Consider the following 16,882-nt stretch of genomic DNA (forward strand, 5'->3'; position numbering starts at 1 on the left):
TTCTTCTGAAAGCCATGCTAAAAATTAAAGCCAAGATTTCCACGCTCTTTTGGGGCGAAATCCTATTTGTTTTTTGTTTTGTTAACATCCTTCTTTGCTAAATATATTGAGTTACATTTCACGTTCCGCTGAAAATTGCATTGTAAAGCCTTTTTGCCTCCCCTCAAGGTCTGTTATTTGTTTTAATGGTACCTCTCCCAGATTCTTAATATCTGAATCAAATGTTGCAGTGGTGAGTTTTGGAGAATTGGATTGGATTGATTTATTGTTTTAAGTCCACTTTATGCACAGTAAGGCTAATCGGGACTGGACCTACAGTTTAAAGTGGGATTCGAACCACTATGTGCCTCCACCGGGAATCGAAACCGGGACCCCTTGATTACAAGGCGACGACGCTACCACTTCGCCATCGGGGAGGCCTTTGGAGAAGTGGAGAGCATGGATTGATTCAACTTCCAAAATCATTTCAGATAGAGAGAGAGAGAAAGGAAGAGAGGGGACACATCACGAGAACGTGATGGACAGAGAGAAAAGAAAAAATAGCGAGAGAGAAGGGGAGATGTGCGAAGAAAGATATTGGAAGCGGTGTAAATAGGCCGAAACAATGATAGAGGCTGAATGTCATAGAAATGGAAGAAAAGTAAAGATAAAAAGCGAAAAACGAGTGGTGAGGAGTGAGATATATAGTGAAGCAGAGTCTCAAAGTGAGAACACAGCATGGTGGACAGGGATAAATTATTATAACTAGAGAGAGAGAGAGAGAGAGAGAGAGAGAGAGAAAGGGATAAAAAGTAAATCGAAAGAGATACAAAGAAAAAGCAAGAAAGATGGTAGAGAACCAAGGGAGATGGAAAGATAGAAAGAAGAGATTAGTAGAGAGAAAAATGAAGAAATGAGACGAAAAGAAAGATAGAATTAGAGAGATAGATTAAGGAACATAAAGAGCTAGAAGAAATGGAGATCGTGATAGATATGGAGAAAGACACACAGAGAAAGAGATGGGGAGCAAGATAAAGAATGAGAGGGGAAGAGTATGAAAGCGAAAGAAACTTAAGGGGAGGAGTTACAGTTACGCAACAATTGTGTATTTATTTCAATGTCACCCGAATGGACACTTCTACTAAACAAAACCTGGGTGTATCGAATAGTATGAATTTCTCTCCATGTTGCAAGTGGAAGTGTTGTTTTATGTTGATTATTATGCTGGACACGATGTTTGAAAAATATGATGAATAAGAATTTTCGGAGTCCCATGTATTCCTTATGGGGAATCAACTTCAACATCATGCTACGGCTAATCAAATAGAAGTTTTTCCGCTGGTGAAATGCGTCTTCAAACTACCCTCTTTCCGTTGACATCTTTTTCTATTCCATCGGAAGTTTTATATTCCCAAGATAACAAATCAAATAATACTCCCATAAGCCCAATGCATTTCTCCTGGCAGTGTTGCCAAATCTGATGCTCATAAAAGAGCTAAATTTCACCTTAAATTGAGTTAAAACTGACTTTCAAGGAGCTAGATTTACAAAGTCTGGATAAAGTTCTTCCTAGGGTAATGTTAGTTGTCAAAGGGGTGGGTGCTGCTATTACCGTTAAGTCTAAATTGATGACAATTTATTCTTAGTTTTCACCATCTAGATCCGGAGGCTTCACCAATCTCAATAATCCACCGATGGTCCTATGATGGTCAATGAAGTGTATCTTGTATTACATATACATTACAGAAATGAAACATACCTTAAAAGGAAAGGTAACTCAAACAGTTTTTGTTTCTACTTGTGATGTGATGTTTCGTAACTCCGCCGCAGCACGGCGCTAGTAGTAAAGATGGATATGACTCCTGAGCGTAAAGCCTTCTGTGTCTTGGAATTCGCAAGGTATAACTCAGCAATTGGAGTGCAAAAAAGGCGGGAATATGGATTTGATCTCCCATCTGTTAACAACATCCGAAGATGGTACAACCAATTTAAGAATACGGGGTGCCTGTGCAAAGGGAAGAGCTCCGGAAGACTACGTCTACCAGATGAGCAAGTGGAACAGGTCAGAGCAAGTTTCGGTCGGAGTCCCAGGAAATCTGTAAGGCGGGAGAGTCGAGAACTGTCAATGCTGTCCACGACTGTTTGGAGGGTGTTACGGAAGAGACTGCACATGAGGCCGTAACGTCTACATCTGTTACAGGCCCTAAAGCCTGAAAATAATGTGACCCGTGCCAACTTCTACGAAAATGTGCTGGACATGGAAGATGATTTTCTTACACGTGTGATCTTTAGTGATGAAGCCTCATTTCATCTTAGTGAATGAGTGAATACGCATAATGTGCGTATTTGGGGGTCTGAAAATCCAACCAAACAGTGTAGCACATGAGGGATTCGCCAAAAGTGAATGTATTTTGTGCTCTATCCAAAGAACAAGCGTATGGACCTTTCTTCTGTGGAAAACACTATCACTGGTACTACTTTTTGAGCAAAAAAGGCGCCCCCCTCACTTTCATCGTGAAGTACGGAATTTGTTGAATGCTGTTTTTCCCCAACGATGGATCGGTCGTCATTGTGAGGATGACGTGGCTCTTCTGCAATGGCCCCCAAGATCTCCCGACCTCACCCCCTGCGATTTCTTTTTGTGGGGTATGTAAAGGATAGTGTATACGTGCCACCGCTACCTATCGACCTCCCTGAATTGCGACGCGGGATTGATGCAGCTGTGGAGTCTGTTACACCACACATGCTAGCTTCAGTGTGGGAAGAAATTGCCTACAGACTAGATGTGTGCCGTGTCACATGGGGATCCCACATTGAACACTTGTAACTTGTGACAAAAAACTGTTTGAGTTACCCTTCCTTTTAAGGTATATTTCATTTCTGTATTGTATATGTAATAGAATATACACTTAATTAAAACCCCGATATTCCTTTTGGAACACCCTGTATTATGCCAAAATCACGTCAACATGGCGCTATAAAACAAGTTGCTGGGGATATAAGAGGGGGTGGGGCGACGCAACCAATATAACACCCTCACGTCACCTGCAAAATGTATAATCATGGCAAAAGTTGGTCTATGTGGGCCGGAACCAGTGATGGCATCATAATGGGTCACGGGGACAGGCGCACCAGTTCACAGCAAAACGAGTGCACGAAAGAACCAGATCTGGCTCCAAGAGAGCAAAGTTGACAACACTGCCCTTAAAGAGAGAGAGTGTGCAAGATATGCAGAAAATTAACGAAATAAAGTACTCAATGTAAAAACGAGAAATGGAGAGACAGACTCTGGCATAAAGAAAGAATGTGGTGGTGGGTTGAAAAGCACTGCATTTGTTTGTTATTAAAAATATGCACAAAAAGTACAAGTCTCCAAAAATCTCATTAACAGCCTCCGTTCACCCTCTAACACTTGTGTTCAATAGAAGGCTTTCCAACAACACCTTTTCGATATATTTTGCACATCAAACTCTACCAGCAAACTGGGCCTCCCCGATGGCGTAGTGGTAAAGTCGTCGCCTTGTAATCCAGGGGTCTTGGGTTCGGTACTCGGTGGAGGCACAAGTGGTTCAATTCCCACTTTAATCTGTAGGTCCAGTCCCAATTAGCCTTTCTGTGCATAAAGTGGACTTAAAACAAGAATTGGATCAATCAATTTACCAGTGAACTGGCGCCTTTCCTTTGGTGAGGGCCGGAACACATCTCCCTCCCTAAGAATACTAAGGACGGAATATGGCATTTACATCCACAGCTGTACGCTGACCTTGGCACTGGACGCGTCAGAGCTTCAGTATCCTGTTAGCTGGTGTCCAGTTTGCAAATGTTTGTGAAGTGTTAAAGTGTTAACAAGTGTTATAGATTGTTTTGTTTTAGATTACGTATTACAGGTGCTTTTCTGCTGTCTAATTATGCCACGTACAATTTAAAACAACTAATTTTTATGTACGTCTCTTACGTCATTACGAATTCTTGTAGGGAAGTTAGAATGCGTTTTGCGGCAGAATTCCTAGCTGTTCCTGTTTCACACACAGACAGTGTTCGGGTACTTGTGAACACATTTAGGGAAACAGGGTCTGTTTTTGATAAGAAGCGAAGGAGGAAACGACGTGTGCTTACTGAGACGAAACTAGAAGACGTTGGAGCACGATTGAAACATATTTCTCAAAAATCCCTCCGGCGCGTTGCACAAGAAAGATACATTTCCATGACGTCTGCCTGGCGAGCTACCAAGCTTTTAAACCTGAAGCCATACATTAGGAGAATTGAAAGAAAATATCTAGAGAGAAATTGTAGAATTGTGGAAGAGGAACTGATACGTGTTATTGAAAAATTCCTATAAATATGCCGTAAATGTGTGGATGCAGGAGGCCATCATTTCCAACAGCTCTTGCAACAAGGTACGTACTCATTTTAATTGTAACTGTAAATGTAATTAAACGAGCTTATTTCATTACATAGCTAGCGGTTCCAGTTACGCGGATGTTGTAACCAGTTTTCCGGCAGACACGTTCTTACTCGCCGGCGCGCTAGCCGCCGCTCCACGGCCACCTCAGCTTGAAAGGCACTGTACAAAGGGCATTTGAAACCATACACATATGTAACCGTTGCCGAGGGATATCAAAATTGGAGCTAGGTCTCCATAGTAACTGACTTCACCAACAGGGTCCGCCAATTTCGAAGATGCTGTCTTCCAAGCTTTTACCTGATTGAGGACGTGAGCACAACCCCATAGAACAGGGTTCGGTTGGCTTTTTGAACATGGTTTCACTATATATTCATGGATAGAGCTTGAGCCATTTGACAGGAATATGTTGCAAAGAGTACGGTATATGCTGCATTGCAGATTGGGTATTTACTGCTTACCTTCTTCAGGACATATAAAACTATCAAATGGAAATAGTTGAATCTTTCTGAAAAGCCCTGTGTAATGTGTCATCAAACTCACCTGTATTATGGAGGTCTTCCCCACACCCGGAGCACCCAGGATGATCACCTTGACGAGGTCCATGGAATCGGGGCTTGCTTCCGTTTCCGGTGGAACATCAACGCTCCGTCTGTCATATTCTCTCTTCTCTAAATAGTCCAAATCAAGTTCTGAAAACATAGAGAAATTTTGCATATAAGTAAACATCTATCTGATGTAAATATTTATAGAAGATAAGCTTCACAATTCCTTAATACTTGAAACAATTGGGACGATTATGGGGTCCAAATGACCCCTACCTTCACCGTTTCTTTAATAACTATCTCGTTTTCCTAATGTTTTCCTCGAAAATTTGTGACCTTTCATATTTCGTTGTTCGTTTTAAGATGCCATGTTGAAATCTACAATTTCTTTTGTGTGAAATTTCATGTTATACGAGTGAGAGAAAGATTGATTGGTTGTTTTAAGTCCACTTCATGCACAGTAAGGCTAATCGGGACTACATCTACAGTTTAAAGTTGGATCCGAACCACTGTGCCATGTGCCTCTACCGGGTATCGAACCCGGGACTCCCTGATTACAAGGCGACGACGCTACCACTGCGCCATCGGGGAGACCCGAATGACTGACTGAGAGAGAATTGTATAGAGGGGATAGGAGAAAGTAAGAAATGGAGGACGGGTGAGAATTGCAGAGAGGAGACGGTAGAAAGGAAGGAAGAGAGAAATACAGTAAACCCTCGTTAACACGAATCCCAAGGGACCGAAAATCAAGAGTTCGTGATAAGATTCGTGCTAACCGTTGACTCAAGCACACTCCAACTTTGGGATTCCGTCTTCTACGTTTTAAATAATAGAAAAACACATCTGAACACTCAACTGAATTTGTTGGTTAAATACGTATAAGCTCATTGTTGACGCGATGGTCGTGATTGTCGAGCAATTGCAACAAAGTATTAATCTTGATGTTACTCCTACTGGCTATGTTTCAAAGAATAGGAAAACACATTTGAACACATTGTTGATCTTAATCTGTTGGTTACAATACTTTATAAGTTTATTGTTGAAAAGATGATAGAGATTGTTGAGCGATTTTTTACCTAGCAGAGGAACGACGGAAAAAATTGTGAAAAACTTTGAAAGTTCGTTTTAAATGAGATCTAATGACGCAACGGACTACAAAACAGTTCGTAATTCGTGGTAACCGAAATTCGCGTTAGCCGATAAAACTTTCTATAACCTATAATACATCCCTGCCAGGACAACATTTTGTTCATGTTAACCGAGTGTTCGTCTTAAGCGAGTTTGTGTTAACGAGGGTTTACTGTAATTATAGATAGGGTACAGTAGAAATTAAGATAGACTAGAATGAACGAGAATTGTAGAGAGAAGATAGTAGGAAGGATGAAAGAGAGAGGGGATTAGGAACTAAAGAGATAATTGAAGGGAGAGGGTAGTAGACAGGTTGAAAGAGAAATTAAATTGAGAGTTTTGGAGATTTAACAGTCGAAAGGAAGGAAGGGAGAAGAGAGGAAGAGGGTGAGTTTAATAGAGAAACGATAGTAGGAAGGGATAAAGTGAGAAACAAAGGATGGTAGATAGATGTGTAAAAACTAGAGAGAGAAGTTGAGGAAAGTATAAAGATATAAAGAGATAGGTACAGAAGAAAAGGAAAAAGAGAGATAGAAGAGGATCGAAAGAAAGAAAGAGATAGAGATGGAACTAAGTAAGGAAGAAAGAGCAAGAATTCGGAAAACAAAGAAGAAAGGGGTATGATGCCAGTACTAAGCTACAGCCATGAGGATGAATCACATCGTAAGATTTCTCCAATGTTGGGAAGAATTTCTGTGCTTTTTTCTTTAAGCCAAGAAACTAATAAATAAGTAATACTTGCAAAGAAGGAACACATCCTATATCAACCCCGTATCTGTCAGTACCCCAAAACAATAAAAAGGTATGGTTATTAAAATCTCCTCTTACTGAAATTATTTCATCACCAATAACAGTTTCATAACAGAAATACCTAGCATTCAACAGAGACCAGATTGTTGTGGTGATGTCATCACTTTTGCTTTCAGTTACAAAACCTCCCCCACAGTGTGAAATATTCGAGACGACCTTTCCTGATATTGCTTTGGATACCGGAAGCTTCTTTCGGAACGGCGTTGCCTGTCGTTTAAGATTAATGACCGAGTCGGCAGATTTTCAGAGAGACGTCGAGTTGATGCGACATTCGAAGGGAGCTCTCGGAGAGGATGACGGGAAAGAAAATGGAGGACGGGTGACGTCTCCGCCCGATCCAGATCTCGGGTGGAGAGATGCGAGGGAAGGGGTGGGTACGACGTCTCTTATCCACTTTGAATTGACGATGGGTAAATTCGATGTTGAAAAGGCAGAGCTTGTCACTAATGCTCAAGTGCAGTTTCTGATTCAGCTCTCGCTTGGTTTGAGATTCAAAGTAAATGTTGTGGTTTTTGGATTCAAGTCGTGTTGGGGAAATTGCTGGGACCATGGCAATCAATAGCATTATGACAACGTAGCACCCTGACAGTGTAGCATCCCGACAATGTATCTTCATGATAACATAGCATCACGACAATGTAGAATCCTAACAGCGTAGGATTCTGTCAATGTATCATACTGGCAATGAGTAATTTGATAATTCAGCATGATGACACGTAGTAATCTGACAACATAGCATCCTGTCGAGTACCGTGTAGCATTCTAACAATGTATTATTGTGACATTGTAGCAACTTGATAATGTATCATCGTCACATCATAGCACCCTGACATTGCAGAAGCCTTAACAGCGTTGGAACATAGTGTAGTTTTCTGACGGCAGAGTATCCTGACAGTGTAGCCATTCAGCTAGTGTAGAATTCTGACAGTGTAGTGTCCTGACAGTGTAGCACTCTGACTGTGTAATATTGTGACTTTAGAATTCTGACAACGTAGCATCATGACAGCGCAGCACCAGGATGTAGTATATTGACAGCGTATATTCTGACAGCGTAGTATCCTGAGAGTATAGTATTCTCTCAGTGTAGGATTTTGACAGTGTAGCATTTTTACAGTGTAATGTTGGGACAATATAGAATTCTGACAGTGTTGCATTCTGACTGTGTAACATTGTGACTTTAGAATTCTGACAACATAGCATCATGACAGCGCAGCACCAGGATGTAGTATATTGACAGCGTAGTAATCTGACAACGTAGTGTCCTGACAGTGTAGTATTCTCTCAGTGTAGGATTTTGCCGTGTAGCAATTAGACAGTGTAATATTTGGACAATGTAGAATTCTGACAGTGTAACATCTTTACAGTATACCATCCTCACAATAGAATATCCTGACATGACAGAAAGTTGACGGTATTCAATGAAGCATCCTGACAGAGTAGCATCAAGGTGCAGTATTCTGACAGCGCACTATCTTGACAGTGTAGCATTCTGACAGCATAGCGCTCTGTTAGCGTAGAATCACGACGGTGGACCATACCATGACGAAGTTTCCGTTTACAGTTTCCAATTTTAAACTGTATGTCCAGTTCAGGTTAGCCTATGTGTGTATAAAGCGAACTTAAAATAATACTATGCAAATAATGTTTATAGCTCAAATATGAGTCCTCCAGAATGATTTGATATCATTGTCAACACAGACAAGATAGGTTTTCCAAGAAACCCTGCATACTCCAGTCATCCGAACGTCTAGAGCAAAGAGGGTAGGCGAAGGGAGTTATGCAAGAAAAGTGGAGCAAAGTTCTATCGTCTAATGGTGGAGTCGTTTATCCTGTCCTCGGGCAACAATTAGTTGTATAAATATCACATGGTGCATTCCGGCGACCTCATTGGTTAGTTGATACGGAGAATTACTTCTGGCCAGTATGGCCGGCAGGGCAAGACATTTGTGTTCCCTGCGGTGTCGCTATTGTAATTATCCTCCGAAGCGGCTTGCACTAAAACCAAACTAGTAATTAACATTGCCCGAGGCTGGTGTAAATGAGGTGTAACATTTCAGAGCATTTGGAGCATTAACACTGGATTCATCCATGTGCATTAAATGAAATCTTCCTCTTCTTGTTTTCAACAATTATACAAGATGGCAGTAACAATAGTGATGATAATTACACAGGTTAAAAACCTGTCATATGAAACATGGGCAAAAACTATCTGTACAGAAAATCGTTGGAAAAATGTATGATATAATAATCACCCCAAGAACAAAAGAAGGTGTTCACTTTCTCAAAACGTACAAAACAAAATGGTTAATAAGTAAGAAAACACCTAATTTAAACAAATAATAATTGGGAAGAAGATATCAAACATACCTATCCATGATATGGGAAATAGGCAAACTTGGAATAGGTTATCGTCACCATCTTCAAGTAATTTTTTTCTAATGGAAAGGTGACATCAAAATGGTTTAGAAATTCACGACAAGCAAGTTGGTATGCTTAATTTTGAACGTGGACCTAATCTTTATTCCGCATGAAACCCTTTCGTTACAGATGATGTTAACCGTATCTATTTCTCTTAAATTTCTGGATTACCTTGTATGCCTGTTTAACGTTAGTTGAAATCTTTGCAATAGGCCAAAGCAAGCAGAACGATTTTCACTATTTTTCCGATGAATCTTCCAAAGTGTTTATCTTTCCTGTTGATAGATGGCGAGAGTATCTTTAACTTTTTGAGAAGAACTTGTCTCTTTAACAGCTTAAAATGAAGTTTCTAGTATATTCTTACTTTCTAATGTATTGTATTTCTCCTGTGCAGGTGCATTTCCAACACTGCACATTCAATCTTTCTCAATTCTTTTTCCACGCCTTTTTTAACTCTTAAGTAAAGATTTTCGATAAAGGGATATTTCCAAGTTTACACTGAAGGATGAAAAATATCCATATGTGCCGACGCACCCAACAAATCTACTCTATTTATTCATTTATTAAAGTAATCAATTATGATAAGCCACTGGCAACGAAAAAGTCTTAGAATTTAAACAGCCTAACAGCTGAAGTTATGTTAAACGGGAGAATCAACGTGTTTGCAGTCAAATTGGAATACAATTTTAAAAATCACATGGCCACGTTTCAATTAAGTATTTGCCTTGAAAAGAATTGAAATATTCCTATTTAAATTTGTGAAAACGTGGATTTCATTTAACAATGAACGAAGAAAACCTTCCCATACCCTAAGTGGTATCTAGTGAATGCAATGGATTCTCGTGTGAATATATTAGTATGTTTTATAAAATGTTATAAAAATAATGTTTTACTGTGTTTATGAAAAGAACGTTTCACAGTTCGTCGTATGAGAACCAAGAATGCGACTTTCCAGTTTTTAAAAATCTGCTCTGGAGAGCTCTACTTCATCAGAGCTACTGCATCAGATCGACATATCTACACTTCTAGTCCTAATTGCGAACAGTCTTAATTGCGCACAATGCCTAAATTATCCCAAATGCGAACACATAAACATGAGAAGTAATTCCATGTCCTAATTGCAAACACATGAAATTGGAGAACTTGTTTTCAGAATCAAATAAGGGTAGTAACCCAGAGAGACAGCTTGGTTGACTTCTACTTTGTAAATACTTCGAAGACCATTTCACCTTCATTCGTGTGTTAATATCTTGAGAAAGGTTTTTTTTTTTTTTTGAGGAAAGGATGGTGAGGAAAGAGCACTAGCAAATGTAAGTAGATTAGTGATAATCCTAATATATTTAAGAACATATGTTTCAAATTTAAATTTGAAATTTAGTGCAGTATGTAGTCGAATTAAAAAAGGCCACACTTTTATTATTAAATTATATAAACTTCGGCAACGACTTTAATCATGTCGAATTTTGTATGTTCCAACTGTGACAGATAAGGCACTCACCTGTCTCAAGTGTGGAACTGAGCCCGTTTAAAAAAATAGTGAAAGATAAGTTGTAGGTCAGAAGACAGAAACATTGTATTCGCATCTAGGACAGGGCTTTTCCAGGTAATATAGTGTTATTCCTCTTCAGGCAGCAAGTGTTCGCAATTAGGACACTTTGCAACTACGACTGTTCGCAATTGGGACTCTTCTCAACTAGGACTGTTCGCAATTAGGACTCTTCGCAAGTAGGACTTTTCGCAATTTGGACACTTCGCAACTAAGACTGCTCGCAATTAGGACGACACCTTAGCAGTAAAGTGGAATCACGTATCTTCAATTTACTGACTCTTATTAGGAATTAGATATACATCTAAGAATACATTATTTGCTATATCCTGTAAATTTGATAAGTTTGAGTTAAGTCCATCTGGTTTATACCAGCTGTATCAAACAAACATTACACAATGTTCTATTAAGAGTTAATATTAATATAGAACGATTGCCATCAATGTTCAGAAAAAAGTAAAATAAATAAAACAGAAGAGTGTGCTTAAGCTAGGAGCTATCTTTTAACCCTTTAACAAGAAAAAATAGTTCGTGGCCTTCAGTGAGGATACAGCCATCCTTGTCGGAGAGTGTGGAAGGGAAGTAATGAGAGCAATTCGTCAGACTCAACACCAGAGATTGCCAACTCAATACATCATGGTTGCCAACTCACACCAGAAACCTCCAAAGGCCTTGAGCTTGAGTAAGACGTCCTGCTGATATCAGACGTTTCCTTCAGCCTTGAGTAATGGCTTTCTGGCCATCGTTGAGGGCCGCTGCGAGAGACTGCTTCGTAATTGATGCTTCTCAAGCTCCTTACGAGTGACAGGGTGTGTGCAGAAGAAATGAAGATGTGGATTTCCTTGACGAAGATAGGTTGCCGAGAATCGCCGAGGAGGCAGAAGTCAAGAAAGTGTGAATCTTATCCGTGACGAACTACTGCTAACACATTAGGATGAGGTTACACCTTGCGATGAAGAATTTTTCTATGTCCTTGTCATGTTTTAGAGAAAACAGATATTTATTGATATTTGTATATTCGTATTTAATAACAATACTTGAATAAAGTTAGGACAAAATGCGTTCTTTCCTCAAGATCAATACAGATGAATCTTAGGTATGAAACATGCTTTAAACAAGAGTGACATCTACATTCAGTTCAAGAGTACATAAACAATTATAACTCATTATTCCATACAGAAATAGACATTCAGAAATACACAAAATAGAATACATAACACAATCCATAATAAGCCAGAGATACTATAACATAAAAATAAACAGTTTATACACAATAATGCAAACATATTTTTAAGTGGTGACGTCACTCAAAATATAGCTCATGTCATCCTATTATTCACCTGAATTCAAAAAACGTAACTCAATACTTTCTCAAGAAATACTAAAGCAATTTACCTCAGACATTCTGTGCGTAGCAACGAGATACATGGTTTACATGTGGTTTTATTTATCTTGCGTTTTTTTTCATTTTCGACATAAATACTACCTCAATAGATATAAAATACATTACTGAGTGAATTCAATAATAGCAGCAATATCTCTAGAATGTAGTCTTACACCCTTTTCGTAAAACTTCATGACGATGTACTAAAAAAAATTGTTTGAATTATTTTTGAATGACGGACAGTCACTTTCGAGTACCTTGTCGGTCAGTACTCAAGGAAAAGATAAAGTCAGGGGTTTATCTAGATTTAACATTGAGGTGGGAGTTCAAGAACATTATTTAGGCGTGTAAGAATAAATTTAGAGTCAATATGATCGTAAATGGGTTCTTGTGATAGAGGATAATAAAGAACGTAAGAAAATCTGGTACTTTTCAAAGAAACGTGTCAGGGACTCCCCGATGGCGCAGTGGTAGCGTCGTCGCCTTGTAATCAAGGGGTCCCGGGTTCGATACCCGGTGGAGGCACAAGTGGTTCGGATCCCACTTTAAACTGTAGGTCCAGTCCCGATTAGCCTTACTGTGCATAAAGTGGACTTAAAACACCAAATCAATCCAATCCAATCAAAGAAACATGTCAGCAATTTACCAGTGGTTGGAAGTACCGCATTGCATGTAGCCGCGGTGCTGTAGCTAGTACAAAATTTGTAGCTATAGCGGCGCTACAATCTTCAAATTGTAACTTTAGCTTATATACCCTTATCTGTGATTGTTTCAAAAGACAGGTCTGTGATACGAGCATACCGGCAGTAATTTATTTTCAGTTATGCCACTTGTGTTTTTTGACTTGCTGAGTGTCTATATGATGTAGACTTGTTAGGGGATGATATAAATACAATTAAGAATAATGCTAAAATATTTTTCAAAGCAGCTAAAGAGATAGGTTTGGAAGTTAGCAAAAAGTAAATATATGCATACAGGCCGAAACCAAGTGTTAGGTAATAATCAAAATCTAATTATTGATACCAACTCGTTTGAACCAGTTTCCAAATTCAAGTACTTAGGAGATATACTAACAAATGAAAATTATATTAAAGAGGAAATAAAAAGCAGGCTTAATTGAGGAAATGCATGTTACTTCTTTCTTCATAAACTTTTTGTCTTCTCGTTTAATATCTAAGAAACTAAAAGTTAAAATATAGAAAACAGTAATTTTGTCTGTATTATTATATGGGTGTGAAACTTGGTCCCTTACATTGAAAGAGGAACATAAATTGAGAGTATTTGAAAATAAGATCCTTAGGAAAATAGTTGGACCTGAAAGGGATGAGGAGACAGGTGAGTGCAGAAGGTTACTTAATTTAGAACTACATAATTTGTATTCATGTCCAGATATTCTTAGAATGATTAAATCAAGAAGACTTAGGTGGGCAGGCCATGTGGCATTAATGGGAGAGGAAAAAAGAGTTTACGGGATTCTTGTTGGGAAACCTGATGGTAAGAGACCTGTAGGAAGGTCAAGACGAAGATGGAGGGATAACGTCGAAATGGACCTTAAGAAAATCGTTAGGTATGGAAAAGAGTATATAGATCTTGCTGAGGATAGGGACAGTTGGAAGGCCTGTGTTGCTGCAGCCATGAACCTTTGGGTTTAAGAAGGCTAGAGAGTTAGTTAGTTAGAGTGTCAATATAACCTGAATAAGGGGATTTTACTTCTCAGATACATATGTTGATTTAGCTGTGGTAAGGGCCTTGTGCCCGTGTTATATGGCAATGCAAATAGCCTGAGTACTGACATACACACAGTTTTACTTTCAATCAGTCAATCAATCTTCAGGGATTGCGGACCTCATCGCTCAATCAATCCTTGTCGTATACTACGTTTTAGAACTCCCCATGCCGTACGCTTTTACTGTGTAATCAAGCGGTCCTGGACTGATTCCCATTAAAACAATTTGAATTGGATCCCATTTTAAGGCGTCCGATTGCATTCATTATCTTTTATCATTTTCCACTTATTCAGCCTTGTAATCAACGGATCCCGAGTTCGATACCAGGTGGTGACTCATAGTTGTTGGTATCCTACTTTTAAAAAACTGCAGCTCCAGTCCCTAATAGCCTATCTTGGCGTAAAGTGGACTTCAGAACTCAAAATGTACCACTTATTTAGTTTTCCCACAATCTAGTGGTCGACCACCGTGACGGGGTGGTTGGCCCAGCACACTGCAAAGCCTGGGGTACCGGGTTCGAATCCCGGCCTAACATGGGTGTTATTTGTGAATGTCCTTTCATCAGATTCATAACGTCATCACTCATTCCCATCTTCGTCATTACCCAGGCAGAATGATAACACCATTAAGCCTTGTTTCCATGATAACCAAAAACTCAATATGCTGACCAAGGCAGAATTTATTTCATTTTAAAACGTAAACTAAACGTTACATTTCAAGCTTCTAGCAAGGTATTTTTCATACTCTGTACCATTATAAAGAGTGGAAAGGACAAGAACGAAGGAGGAGAAAAGAATGAAGAGGAATGAAGAAAGAAAGGATAAGGAAAAAGAGCGTGGGATATGGAGTCCAACCACGTTCCAGAGGAAAGTAAATGTTTATGTTATCTAAATAAGCTGTCAGGTGAAACAACAGTTGACAGGAGTGGGCACCTGCCGGAACACCTGGAAAGGAATGTTCCAGATAAACAACGTTCTAATAATCTTGTGTCCGGAGGAGAGTGATTTTTTCCTGTTGTGTACCTTATTTCATTTTTATCTGGTACAGAATCTGAAGAAGACCTTGTTAGAAGGTTGAAAAGTAACGTTTAGTTTACGTTTTAAAATAAAATAAACTCTACCTTAGTCAGCATATTGAGTTTTTAGAAGAGTGAAATAAAATAAAACAAATCAACAACACAATATAGTATCCTGCCGTTCCACAACCCGCTTATCTCAGTCGCTTCTCCTGGTTGCATACATTTAAATTAGAAAAAAAACGAGATCGACCACGAGATCAACATTTTCACTTCACTGACTCTCCGCTACTTTTCACTAAAAACGAACTTCAGAGAAAAACACATCCTTCTTTCCCTAGGTCCATATGATAGTTAATAAGGGAACTTAGGCTATATTTGTCTTTCTTCCACACGTATTACCGGGAATTCCTCACGTGACCTGAATGAGCAAACACTCCTGCCTGCTCCAGGCTAAATTACACGGTACGCGGTTATGTCAACAGTCACATGTGGACGACGTGCTTTCGCCACCAACCCCCCTAACTCCTCCCCTCTCCGCTCTGCCCGAGATATATTCCTCCCTGTTTGAGCGCGACCTCACTCCCGCTGGATTCTAGTTGGGGTTTGCAGAATTTAGCGACGATTGAAAAGTGGAATTTTCAGCTCCCTAGGATTTTGCAGACAATGAAGACGACCATAAATCAAATAATTTGTGTTTCAACCTGGTGCCCTATAAATTGCAATGTCAGGCCAAGGGTTCTTTAATCGGTCAGCTGAAATGTGATTGTTCAATATCCTCGTGTTTTGCTATTTACAATCCCAGTTCTGATTATTAAGAATTCCGATATCTAATTATCCAGACTTGTACATGACAATGTTCAAGAATCCAAGTATATTTGTTTATTCAGAATCTTAAAATTTCTTTATCAGAATCTCAATATTTGTTTATGAGGAATTCTGATTAATTAGAATCCAACATTACAATTTTCAGAAATCCAAGTGTGATTGTTTACTGAATATTCAAACGTATTGGTTATTAAGAATCTTGGAATTTGATTATTGAAAATCTCAATGATAGATTGTTACGAATTACGGTATATGATTGTTCAGGATCTTATCTGATTATTAATAATTTCCAGCATCTGATTATTAAAAATTTCTAGTATCTGATTATTAATAATTTCCAGTATCTGATTATTAATAATTTCCAGCATCTGATCATTAAGAATTTCCAGTATCTGATTATTATTAAGAATTTGCAGCATCAAGTATTTCCTGTATTGGATTATTTAGAATCATTCTATAAAGACTTAGATTTAAATTAAGTTTCAAATTATTCACTCTTCTTAGTTTTTACACTTACGATTATCATGTTAAAAGTTCATATAAATTGAAAAATCCTTCTAAACTAGGATTGAATATTAAAATGGCCCAATATTTACAACACACGTATTCAAGGAATATAAATGGAAACACTGCAGAGAACACGTATTGTAGACATAAAGGATTGAAAGCGGAACCTAACGATCCGTGTCGAGCAGGATATAACAAGAAAAATCAACAAATGCAGAAATTAAAGACTGACATGGCGCAAAAACAGCTTCTGCTATACAATGAGAAACGAACGGGCCATTGTTTTCCTTCTGTCAGCTGTAGGTTCCCACAGACTCTGCGCCTCACTAGTGCCATCTATAGCTCACAACTACAGCAAAAGAACTTCAAAAGCCATTGAACTTCAATTAACAGGATGGAAGGCTGGGAACAAAGAGTTTAAACCGATGTTTTGGGATCATGCTGGCGTGACAGCGAGAGAGAAAGATGAAATTGCTGTGAAAATTCGATCGAAATGCCTGGCTTTGTTTCTGTCCGCGAACAATGAAACGCCGGATGTGTTCGGAACAATACGCCATGTGTTTGTTGTTTCTGCGCTCTCTCTCTCTATCTGT

At 39.0% G+C, this 16,882-nt stretch overlaps 1 protein-coding gene across 1 annotated transcript in view; it reads right to left on the reverse strand.

The window, feature by feature from the left end:
• The window catches only part of LOC146001938 (ras-like protein family member 10B), a 301,135-nt gene that overhangs the window by 96,253 nt on the left and 188,000 nt on the right, over positions 1–16,882 (reverse strand). The window contains exon 2 of the mRNA XM_083139659.1: positions 4,925–5,073. Within this exon, the coding sequence (XP_082995785.1) occupies positions 4,925–4,987 (63 nt within the window). The 5' untranslated portion in view covers positions 4,988–5,073. The remainder of the gene's footprint in view (positions 1–4,924; positions 5,074–16,882) is intronic.

Source organism: Lepisma saccharinum, chromosome 18 (assembly GCF_977018435.1).
Source record: "Lepisma saccharinum chromosome 18, izLepSacc3.1, whole genome shotgun sequence".
In the NCBI taxonomy this organism is placed as follows: Eukaryota; Metazoa; Arthropoda; class Insecta; order Zygentoma; family Lepismatidae; genus Lepisma; species Lepisma saccharinum.